This window comes from Peromyscus maniculatus, chromosome 3, assembly GCF_049852395.1.
Source record: "Peromyscus maniculatus bairdii isolate BWxNUB_F1_BW_parent chromosome 3, HU_Pman_BW_mat_3.1, whole genome shotgun sequence".
Classification (NCBI taxonomy): domain Eukaryota; kingdom Metazoa; phylum Chordata; class Mammalia; order Rodentia; family Cricetidae; genus Peromyscus; species Peromyscus maniculatus.
Window position 1 is genome coordinate 167,999,875 of NC_134854.1, and position 12,233 is coordinate 168,012,107.

Sequence of the window (12,233 nt, forward strand, 5' to 3'; positions counted from 1 at the left end):
GCAGCCTGCCTTCTTCTGTCACAGAGGACCACAAACAAGAAAGGGCACCACAGGCTTGCCCACAGGCTTGCCCACGGCCATGCCCATGGCCATCCTGGTGGGGTATTTTCTCCATTGAGCTCTTTCTTCCCAGATGACTCCAGCTTGTGTCAGGTTGACAGAAAGCACAAGGGTGGCACTGCTTAGAGTCTGCCTGTTAACACATCGTGTCCAGGACATTTAATATCTGAGATGACAGCCAGTGTGCTAAACGCTTTCAAGCTTGCTTTGTAGTTTTGTCTGCTTTACAGAAGATGTGGAAGGACAGGAGGACAGGCTACTCACTATTGTTCTGTGCTTAGTGTGACTTTGTGATGCCAGGCAGTACTTTTGTTCATGCTTTTCAGAGTTCATAATATGTTATCAATTAAAATTCAGAATGAGAAGCTGGAATGTTTTAACATTTTTAGAGAATTCACTTTAGCCATATGTAGGGAGGATTTGGGAAAAATTCTGAAAAATATATGGCAAGTTCAACCTTTATTAAAGTTCTACTGTTTTGTGTTTGAGTTGAAAAATTGAAATATAATACAAAATTGTGCAGCTAGACATACACACACATAACACATGCATGCACACAGACACGCTCATGCACACAGAGACACACACACCCGCACACACTGATTTAAGTTTAGAAAGAAGTTAATTCTGCAGCTAAATGATTTCCTTTTTTAAAATTAATTTTCTTTTGAGAATTACATGCATGGTTACTATATTTACATCTTCTCCACCCTCTTATCCAGTGTGTAACATACTCTTACAAAGCCACAACATTATTAGATACAATAAAATTTTACATAATTAAGAGTTCCTTAAAATAGCAATCAGAAATCTGTGCATTTGGCTCGTTAGTACTCACTGCCTTCTATGTGTCTTTCTTCAGGGCAACACGCAATTGTGAACCACCTTCAGTTTGTGGTAGGACCCGAGGACAGAGCCACTGATGCCAATGTGGAATAAAGGTCATTGCAGTTAGGCCTGGGGTGTGTGAGTGAGTTGACTGCTGAAGATGACTCCTCAAATTTCAGGGCATATTAGATTCATTTGAATTTTGGAAGCATTTAAAAATAATATAAATATCTGCTTTTTCTTCATTTGTATTTTTTTTTGTACCTGTCAATCAGCTGCTTCCATAACCTTCTAAAGAGAGCCTTAATCACAGTGTAACAGTGGTTTATTATGGATCTAATAGCAAAATTGTTTCCAACATTACTTTTGTGGAAACAATCCAGTAAGTGAAAATTGATTTTAACATGAAAACTTTAAAAAAATTATTACAAAAGAGGAACTTCAGGTTTTTATGGCAGTCTTCCCTCCGTCTCCATTTTCCATAGTGAATGTTTAGCTGTTGAGCTCTGCTAGACTGGAGCTAGGGCCACTGTGTGTGGCAGTGTCTCCCTGCACCTTGCACATTCACAGCACTCCTGGCCATACCAGGCCAGTGCCCCTTTACAAAAGTTCAATCAACTCTCCTGAGTTAGTGGGTGGATGTGCCATGTTGTAGGTTGAATATTTTCTCTGCTGGGAAATGAACATTTCCAGTGGGCTAGGCTAGTGTGTGTGTTAAAGACGTTAAAACATGTTGTTTGCGACTCGTGGAGACATCGTGTGTAACTCAGAAACACTCCTTTGGATTTTAGACATTAGCCATAAAGTCTGGATTTCTCAACTCCACTGCACCTAACTAACTTCTGCACCCTTTCCTACCCGCCTGCGCGTCTCTGTTTGGTCTCTGACACCCCTCTTGTGCTTCTGTCTTCAGTATCCGGAGTGCGTCTCTCACCAGCTTCTCCGGAGCTCATTCTGGACCATGACCACTCATCACCATCCTCTGGCCGCCTCCCTCCAGATGCCATCATTTCAGCACCAGATGATACGCGTGCAGACAGTGGCCTTGTGAGTCAGACCATCCCCAAAGCTCAGGTGAGTGCTGTCGTCATTCAGAAGGAAGCTTGCTTATAGAATCTGCATCTTGACTTAATTAATTCATGTCCTTACTTCTTTTTAAAATAGAATTTTCCGAAAGTTATTTCTGTAGTAGGTAGGATATTCTAATTTTGAAGCCAAGACTAGAATTTTTTTTTTTTAAAAAAAAGCTATATAATACTGTTTTGTGATGTGATTGCAAAAGACTTAAGTACCTTAGTTATAAAAGTTTGCTTTGAGTGTCTCATTTATTAAAATTGACTGAGTACTCGGGCCCATGGCTCCATTTAGGGGGCCCAGAGGACACTGGATTTAAAAAGAAAGCTAGCTGGCAGGACTTGTTCCATAAACATCCACTGAGCTTAAAGGCTAGTACAGAGCCCAGAGCTTCCTGGGTAAATTCCCGAGGAGTTCCTCGATGCTGAGTGTCAGCTCCTTCCTCAAAGCAGTCTTCCGGTCACCATGGTAAGTCCTGCTGGGGCAGGCAAGAGGGTCCAGCGGTTGAGAGTACATAGGGCTCTTGCAGAGGACCTGAGTTTGGTTCAACACTCACATCAAGCAGCTCCAGGGGATGCCACCTCAAACACACACAGACACCCACACACAGATACTCCTACTCCCCCAGGTAAAATTAAATCTTAAAAGAAAGAAATGTACCATTGATTCTCCTGTTGAAAGGTGAGAAACTGAGGCACAGAGGAGCAAATTCCCTACAAGAACATTGCTGACAGGCTGGAGAGATGGCTCAGAGGTTAAAAGCACTGGCTGTTCTTCTGGAGGACCCGGGTTCAATTCCCAGCAACCACATGGTGGCTCAGAACCATCTGTAATGAGATCTGATACCCTCTTCTGGCCTGCAAGCGTACATGGAGACAGAACACTGCATACATAATACATAAATAAATCTTAAAAAAAAAACATTGCTGGCAGGCTGCAGAGACAGAGCTGGGTTTCACTAAGTAAACTGAGGCACACAGGGTAAACTTCCTACAAGAACATTGCTGGCAGGCTGCAGAGACAGAGCTGGGCTTCACAGCTGATTTTTTGCCTACTTTACAATTTAACTGTGTGTGAAATTGCATTGGAAGAACATCCAGCCTGCCTGTACTCAGTTGGTGGCATTTCTGCCACCAAAAAGTTGATGCTTTACTGTAGTAAACAGCTGTGCATGGTTATTTAAATGGACTTACCTTTGCATATGTTATCTTGGACTTAGAGATTAGTAACAAAAAAGAATAATTGTTTTTGCATTTCGAACTTAAATTCAGAGTTAAACTTCAAAAGGGAAATAATTATTAGAATTGTTTTTCTTTTCTTGGAGTATTAACATGTTTTTTAGGTACAAGAGCATCTATTTCAGTTTTAGGGTAAAAGCCTCCAAAGACAGCATCATCATAGCATATTCATTTAAGTATTTGCAGAGCTAGACATCATGCTGGATACTGAAGGCAGGGTTCCAAAACTCAGTTTTAAAATGTCAACTGCAATTTTAAGTAACCTGTTAACTTTGCTAGAAGTTGATAAGGTAGCATCATTAATACATATGAAATTCTGAGTTGAAATTAATTCTAAATGAATCCTAGGTCGGTGTATACATTTCAGAATGGGTGTGTTTCAGATGTGTCTATGCTCAACTGTGCATTTTTGTACATAAAGGTTTTAAGTGTTTTAATGTGTTAGCAGTAATGCAGTAGTGAGTATTGTAGATATAAGAGGACTTTTCTTTATGCTTCAAAGATCAGGCTATTGTAATAGTCTGAAGTCTTCTGTTGATTCACTTAGAGGGGAGATAATTTCATTGCTTTCAATACAACTTAATTCTGAATGTGGTTTAGAATACCCTTTGAACATTTCCTTAAAAGGATGGTCTAACTTTTCTCTGTCTGTTAACACATGGTTTAGATTCAGCAGTCAGCACACACACATCTGAATATACCACTTTTTCCACTTGGCTTAACGGATGAGACAACCCATGGAGCGCTTGCACTGGAGGATGACCCTGAGGGTCCTGGAGCCGACGTGTCCCACTCACAGCTACAGCAAAAAATATCAAGTCTGGAGACTAAACTGAAAGCATCTGAAGAGGAAAAACAGAGAATTAAAAAGGTGTGTGTGTGTACATCTGCATGGGAATGTAGAATTGTATATGCTAGCAGTTTGACATCAAATTTAACCTAAAGTGGGTTAAAATTTCACCAAAGACTGTATTGTCTTCCCTGGGGTGGAGGTTCAGGTCAGTTACATCAGATAGTGGAGGCACTTTATTAGAAGCTGCTAGTCATGGGCTAGAGAGATGGATGGCTCAGTGGTTAGGAACCCTACTGTTCTTGCAAATAGACCCAAGTTTGGTTCTCAGCACCCACATCGTAGCTCACTGTCTGAACTCAAGTTCCATGCCCTCTTCTGGCCTCCAAGGGTTTTCTGTATGCATGTAGTGCACATTCATACATGCAGGCAAACACATACATAAATAAAAAACTAAATAAACCTTGAACAAAAGTCTCTAGTCAGTGGTTGGCACACCCATGCGTTCAGCATCTGATTCAACCATCCATACATGAGGGACACATCTTCTATGTGCTATGGGTGTATGTTTACAGACCTCCAAAATAGCTGAAGATCTTAGTGTATATGGTAGGATATGTGTAGGTTATATGGAAATATCCTGTTGTTTTTTTATAAGGGTCTTGAGCATCCTGAGACTTTGGTGTCAGCAGGGATCCACATGAACTGAAAGGAGGTTGAATGCAGTTCTAAGGCATGCACAGATTTCTCTGGGGCTTTTTGTTATTTCTTGCTCCTCTATGGCTTACGTTTCTGTAGGCAGTGTTATACTTGGTGTGTGGATTTTAGGTTTGCTGTGTTACCTTATCCCTTTGGGAAGTCAGGTACTCCTTGGGTGTTTGAACTCAGATGTTCAGGGAAGGGACTGGTATATGCTCTCAGTTCCTTCTGTCTTTCCATCTGTCTGTCTATCCATCTGCCTGGTTTCTATCATTTATCATCTGTCAGTTATTTATCATCTCTCTACATCCTTCATTCTATCTGTTTCCATCCATTTGTTCACCCATAAGTCTGTCTGTCTGTCTTAGCCAGTTCATCAAAAGTACTTTCAGAGATTGGGTTTTATTCATTGTACTCATTGAGACACTCTTGTTCTTATTTACTCCTTGTTTTGTGTTTGTGGTGGGTGCCTATACATGGTGTATGCATGTAGGACATGCTCATGTGTTCTGTAGAGGCTAGAAGTCAGCTCAGGAAGCCTTCATCCATCACTCTACACCGTGTGTCTCCTGACCTGGAGCTCACCATTTCCACTAAGGTGGCTGGCCACTGGACTCCATGGATACTCTAGTCTTTGTCTCTCTGTTCTGGAGTTGCAGATGTCTGTGGACACCCTTGGCTTTTTATGTGGATATGGGGGTCTGCACTCAGGTCCTTCATGCTTGGACAGACAGCACTTTGCCCTCTAAGCCGCCTCCCCAGCCCCACTCTTAGACATTTATGAATTTTAATGTTATGTCAGTATTTGATATTGGCCTAGAAATTAGTTAACTTTGGTAATTTCCTACATACATAATTCTGAGACTTTAAGCATTTTTTCCTAATTTTCTTCCCTGACAAATATTTTTTGTGTTTACTGAAAAAGTATTTTATGCCATGGAACATTGCAAGCTTGTGTTTGGGTTCCTGGTAGGATGTGGACTCGCTGATGGAGAAGCACAGTGTCCTGGAGAAAGACTTCCTGAAGGAAAAGGAGCAGGATGCTGTGTCCTTTCAAGCCAGATACCATGAGCTTCAGGTGAGCAATTCCTTAAACACACTCTTGTTTCCAGACATGTTCAGTGACGGTTCTGAGCGAGTGAGGGACATGGCGAAGGGAGTGGTCTCCTACATTTAGTCTGGGAGGAACTGGAAAGCGGCATTTTCAGTTGTCACGACTTTTCGGGATGCTGGCATCAGATCTCTGACTCCATGCTGAAGTGCACTAGCTTATAGAAGATGCTTGCAAATAGAGAGTTGGAGAAATTGGGGAAATGGAGTTTGTTTGTTAGGGTAATGCTTTCTACCCTTAGGAAGTCATTGTAGGTAGAAGGGTGTCAAACTGAGGGGCATTTGGACTGGGAAACACCTGTTGTCTCTCTGCTTGCTGCTTAGTTGCTGAGCTTGTTCCAGGTTTTCCTGGGCTGGGTGATCACATTGCCTATAGAGTACGGTGGATGGTCCAACTCACATTTCCTATAGAGTAGGGTGGACAGTAAGTGCTTTCTTATACTCAGATATCTAACATGTGCTTCTTCTGAAAATATTGAGAGTTAAAGAGGAGCCGGTTTATTTTGTTAAGATGGCAAGGGTGGTAGAGTGTTGGCTGGATCTCTAGTGCCCACAACATGAAGTAAACTGTGGGAAATATTCTAAGATGTGCCAAAAGTAGAGTATGCATGTGGATCAAAATCACTTCTCCAAAAGAAATGTCAGGGTGTATAGTTCTAAAACGATACGCTTATTCTGGAAAATATGGGCAATATAGAACAAAGAAAGCAAAACTCTTACTACAAGGAAAATTAGAAATCATTTCTCATGATTTCAGAACATTTGGCTTTTAATTTTCAAGTTTAAGGAAACCTGCCATCCTAAGGTCAGCACGGAATGCATGCTAGCAGAAGTTTTGACTGACCCAAGAAAGAGTAATGAACAAGTGGAATGTGATTAGAACTTTAGCTGACTGTTTAAAATATGAAGTATTGCAGCGTTCTATTGTTTTTGTGATACATGCTCATTACTAGGATAGGTGGGGAAGTGTGAAAACAGCAGGACACGTGGAAATAAGACCGATGTGATAGCCAGGGAACAATGGGGACACCTCCCCTTTCCTGCCCTGTCTAGGGTGTGCAGATGGAGGAGAGGAGGAGAGGGAGACAGTGAGTCAGCTGATCTTGCTGGACTCTGAAGGGGCTTTCCTAGAACCGAGTGGAGTGTGCCTCCCTCTCTCCAGCATGGGTCCCAGGTCTCCCTTCTGTGACCCTGCAGTGGCTCAGCACCTCCACAAGCACCAGGGAGATCTGCTGCCTTCTCAGAAAGCACGGCACGGTGCTGTGTTTAAAATGTTACCAAAGGACTCGGCCAGTTCCTAAGGCTTCATTTCTAGTAGTTGTCAGCTTGGAGCTGTGGCCAACCTGGAGCTCTCAGTGTAAGTCTGGAAAGACCAGGCTTGTTGTGTTTGTTCTCTGTGGTGACTAAGTTTCAAGTGAGTATACCTTCATTATGGCGCTGTCACATCATCAGACTTCATTCTGATTCTTCCCCATTCATTTTTCTACAAAAGTGCTTTATAGTTACAGGAGATTGAATATTTTCTGCTTGAGAATTAAAGCAAAATTAAAAAACACACCCAGAATGTTGTGGGAAAGTGAAGTATTTCAAGGACCTTAGGTTTACGTATATAAATGGGTTTTTATAGCATTAGGTCACCACCCGTGTTCTCTTCCTGACTTCACAGACTTGTCAAGCTTCCTAAGAGTGGGGATTATTCTCACGATTGTCAAACTTGAAATATCCAAGTGTTGAACCCTTGGTCTCTTTGCCTGACTCTGTTATAGTCACATTATCTTGAGGCCTTTGGTTATAAGCGTATATTAAATGGGTGGTTTCATAGCCCTAGACTTTTCATTTGGTAATCTCAGGCGTGGGGAATTAACCAAGTCTGCACAGGAACCTGAAAACAGCATGCTAACTGACTGAAGAATGCTGAAGGAAGTTGCCCTGTGGTGTATCAGCTGACACCTGCTGTACTTGGGTAGTTTTTATGTCGTAGAAGAGGGAACCTTAATTGAGAAAATGCTCCCACCAAACTGTACCCTGGGCAAATCCGTGGTGCGTTTTTTGATTGATGATTGTAGTTTGGTGTAGCATGAATCTTAAAAAGTTCTTATTAATAAGATCAAACCCGGACCAGGTATTGGGGTGAATTCTGGAAGATCAGAGAGACAGAACAAGCCACAGCTAACCTCACCTGGCCAACTTATCAGCTGGTTTTGTTTTCTCAGACTGGAAGCTTCTGTGTCCTCATCCCAATGGCTCTCAGCTGAACTGTGCTGCTCAAAACCTAAAAGCTTAACCAGCCAAAAGCTTAACTAGCCAAATGCTTCTAGTTTCTGGTTCTCACGCCTTATATACCTTTCTGCTTTCTACCACCACTCCCTGGGATTAAAGGCTTCTTCCTGGGATTAAAGGCATGTGTCACCATGGCTTGGCTGTTTCCAATGTGGCCTTGAACTCAGAGATCCAGAGGGATTTCTACCTCTGGAGTGCTAGGATTAAAGGTGTGAGTGCCACCATTTTCTAGCTCTTGTATCTAGTGGCTGTTAAGTTTATTAGGGTGCACAATATTTTGGGGAACACAATACCACCACATTTGGGTCTGATCCATTGTGGGTGGTGCTACCCCTTGGGCTGGTGGTCCTGGGTGATACAAGAACGCAGGCTGAGCGAGCCATGAGGAGCTGGCTAGGAAGTAGCCCTCACCTGTGTGTTGTGCTTCAGCTCCTGCCCTGGGGCTCCTGCCCTGAGGCTCCTTCCTTGGTTTCCTTCAATGATGGACTGTGATGTGGTTGTATAATCAGAAGAAACCTTTTCATCCCCAAGTTGCTTTTGGTCATGGTATTTTATCATGGTAGTGAAGACAGAAATTTGTACCAGAGAGTGGACTATTGCTGTGACAGACCTGACCATATTTGTGAGTGGACTGTGGAAGAACTTTGGTCTGGAGAAGCCATTAAGTGTTCAGAGCCTAATGAACTATTGTGAGAATGTAGAAGATAATGCCGAGAGCAGTGTGGGCAACAGAGGCCTGGCTTGTGAAATTTCAGAGTGAAGTTTGAGGGTCCCTTACAAACTCTACTGGGGTATCCAATGTTTTGAGTTAGGAGCCACTGAAGTGAAACTTGTGCTTTTCTGGGACAGCCAATACTAGTCAGCTAAGGCTGCACTATCAGCTGCAGTCAAGAAGAGAACAGCACTGCTGAGGTCAGTTCTTCCAGGAATGGATTCCTCAGGAACAGCGTACAGAATCTTTGGTCCAGACTGGGCCAAGGCTGTGCTTTGTGCTGTCAGATGAACTTGGTTGTATGTAAGTGTCTCTCAGGTGGTGTTGGTTTTGAAGGCATAAAAGGGAACATGGGGAGAAGGTAAGGCTTTTACCAAATGGCAGGTCAGAGTCTGCAAAACGAGCCCAGGAGGGGCTGTTGGTGAAGGTTCACCACAGCAGCACACACTGGCACTTAGACAGTTCCACAGTTTAAATTGTTAAAGAGGGAAGTATTCCGTAAGAAAAAATTAATGCTCCAGTTTGAACCTGCCTTACACAGAGGTCTCTAAGTTCTCAAGATGATGTCTCTGACAAAAATACATTCCTGCTGTATATTCATATAGTCTTAAAAGTTCTCAGTCATTTAAATTACGGTTCACTCAGTGCTGGATGCAGAAGCTTCCTGGCCCTATAACCCAGGACCTCTTGAGATTGATGTTTCTGTAAAGACTTGTGCACAAACATATCTAAATGACAGAGTTGTAGTCATTGATGGGCTGGAGCTTTGTTTTATAAGATGAAATAACTTTTTGAGCAGCACAGTTCAGCTGAGAGCTATTCGGATGTGAGGACACAGAGGCTTCCAGTCTGAGGAAACAGGATCAGCTGAGAAGTTGGCCAGGTGAGGTAGCTGTGGCTTGTTCTGTCTCTCCGATCTTCCAGTGTTCACCCCAATAACTGGCCTCAGGTTTGATTTTATTAATAAGCCTCTCTAAGATTCCTGCTACACAGTGGGCCTCATGATGTATGATTGGATGTTGCCAGCCACTGCGCCGGCCCCGGGGATGTCTGTGTGCCCCTCTGTCACCACTGTGCGGTGTGCACGGAGAAGTACCAGGTGTGCAGGGTGTTCTCAGTAGTTGTGTTCTGTAATTTGGGAAGTGCTCATAATAGATTGTTTTTTATTGTGTCTAACGCCATTGCCACAAGAGGAAAACAACGACTTGTAATGTGGCTAAGCCTTGCTTTTACCCAGTGGCAAAGGAACCTGTTATTTTTGAAAACACCAGTTTACAGTCCCTAGGGAGGCTTTTGCTCTGTTTCTCTACTTATCTGAGGTTAGACCCTGACCTCAGCCATTCTAGAGCAAAGCCACAGACCTCAGTAGTGGATGTGGAGACGAGTTTGGGGCAAATTCTCATAAAATCTATATAGTTTATCTAGTGGCTACACCACAGAGACTTTTCTCCTCAATTACAGAGTTTCCTATAGAACACAGAGGAAGAGATGAGTCTGTGTCCATTGTCAGAATATGGCAAGAAGCTTAGATATCTGAGAAAACTTTGAGAAGGGGTAGATATTTCCCAGTGCTGTGTTTACATTATGATCATTTGAAGGATTTTAAATTTCAGACTTTTTTTCAGTTGAAAGCATGGAATGTGGAAAAAGGTGAAGGATATTTGCTGTGTCCTTACTTGGTTTGAGGTGCTCTGCCCTCTAAATGTTCGCTGTTGAGAAGGCATGCCTTAGCATGTCTGTCTGAGGAACAAGGGCATTGTGGGAATGAAGAGCCACTGTTAGAGGGTGATTATTTAGGTCATACTAGTTTTTGAAGTTACTTCATGAGACAGCATTTTTCCAACCTCTGGCTAAGGTTGGTGATGACTCTACCCTATTTCTGTTACTTTCTTGAAAACTTAGACTCTTGTTGCTGGATTCCTTGTTTCACTGCTTCCTGTCTGTAGGGAATGGAGGAAGCCCCGAGTGAGTGAAGTCCTGATGATTGATTGTGTGTTGATGACATGAGCTGGCATGCCAGGGACCCTGATAGAGGAGTAGAAAAGCCTCTCCCTGGTGTTGGAGTTGGAATCTATGGAAGATAGGTATAAACGGAGTCTCAATACTTGGGGGCTTTGTAACGAGACTTGAAAAGCCCTCAGCAGAAACTAACCATGCAAAAAAGGCCTGGCCCTTTGCTCCTGTACTTCCAGCTTCCAGAACTGTGAGCTATTAATTCTTAGTATTTAAGCTGTCAAGTCTTTGAAAATTCATTAGATTGCACAAGCAGTCTAAGAAACGTTGCAGAGTTGTTGACTTTTAAGTTTCAGTTTGTACTATAGTTGTCCATTTAACATACACGGTTTATCCATTTGTGCTTGGCTTGGTTGATACCAATTTTAAAGTAAGATTAGAACACTGTTTAGTTCACCGTATAAAGCAACTATGTGAATTTACAACTTGTGGAATTTTTCACTAATTATTTTTTAATGGGTATTATGGGACTTTCGTCTGCATGGGCCAGAAGAGGACATTGGATCCCCTGGGATTGGAGTTACACACGGTTGTGAGCTGCCCTGTGGGTTTTGGGAATTGAATCCAGGTCCTCTGGAAGAACAGCTAGTGCTATTAACTGCTGAGCCATCCCCTCAGCACCAATTTTGTGATAGAAGTATTGCTAATGTTTATTTCACTTCAAGCCAATATATGCTATTATATGACATCTTCCAAAAAGACACTTCTTGGAATGTAGCTTCTGACATTAGATAGAGATCATTACTGAAAACCACAGCCAACCAAAATGCAGAGTCGTGGAGCGCAGTCCCCGCTGATACATCTACAATACAACTCCTGTATCTGAGGCTCAGGGAACATTGCAGAGGAGCAGGCTGGGAAGATTGTAAGAACCAGAGGACCAGGGAGTTTGCTGTGAAGAATTACTGTATTTTGGAAAGGTGTTAAGAGATGAAATCAGTAGATTTAAAAAAAAAAACCTCTTTTATTTTTATTTATAAACTAAGAACAAATACCTTCTTAGCTTTCCTTTTTAAAATTGCTCAGTAATGGACTATTTAGCTGAAAATAGCTGTTTAAAATAAAAATCCCCCGCCGGGCGGTGGTGGCACACGCCTTTAATCCCAGCACTTGGGAGGCAGAGCCAGGCGGATCTCTGTGAGTTCGAGGCCAGCCTGGTCTACCAAGTGAGCTCCAGGAAAGGCGCAAAGCTACACAGAGAAACCCTGTCTCGAAAAACCTAAAAAAAAAAAAAAAAAAAAAAAATAAAAATCCCCGAGCTTGGGGATTTAGCTCAGTGGTAGAGTGCTTGCTTAGCAAGCACAAGGTCCTGGGTTCAGTCCTCAGCTCTGGGGAGAAAAAAAAAAAAGACAAATAATAAAATAAAAATCCCATGTGTGGTTGGAGTTTTTGAAGTGGAAGTCACTGACGGAACCTTCAGATAGTCAGA

The 12,233-nt window shown here is 42.5% G+C and overlaps 1 protein-coding gene across 8 annotated transcripts in view; it reads left to right on the forward strand.

Annotated features, from left to right (window-relative positions):
- Positions 1 to 12,233, forward strand: part of Ccdc91 (coiled-coil domain containing 91) — a 177,217-nt gene that overhangs the window by 56,294 nt on the left and 108,690 nt on the right. For 3 of the 8 annotated variants that reach the window (XM_016005183.3, XM_042274372.2, XM_016005184.3), the window contains 4 exons: positions 923 to 1,001; positions 1,802 to 1,962; positions 3,868 to 4,071; positions 5,663 to 5,767. In XM_016005183.3, coding sequence (XP_015860669.1) covers positions 983 to 1,001; positions 1,802 to 1,962; positions 3,868 to 4,071; positions 5,663 to 5,767 — 489 coding nt within the window. In that variant the 5' untranslated portion in view covers positions 923 to 982. Of the gene's footprint in view, positions 1 to 922; positions 1,002 to 1,801; positions 1,963 to 3,867; positions 4,072 to 5,662; positions 5,768 to 12,233 lie in introns of those variants that run through there. The other 5 variants (XM_006986659.4, XM_016005181.3, XM_016005182.3 and 2 more) reach the window with 3 other exon arrangements.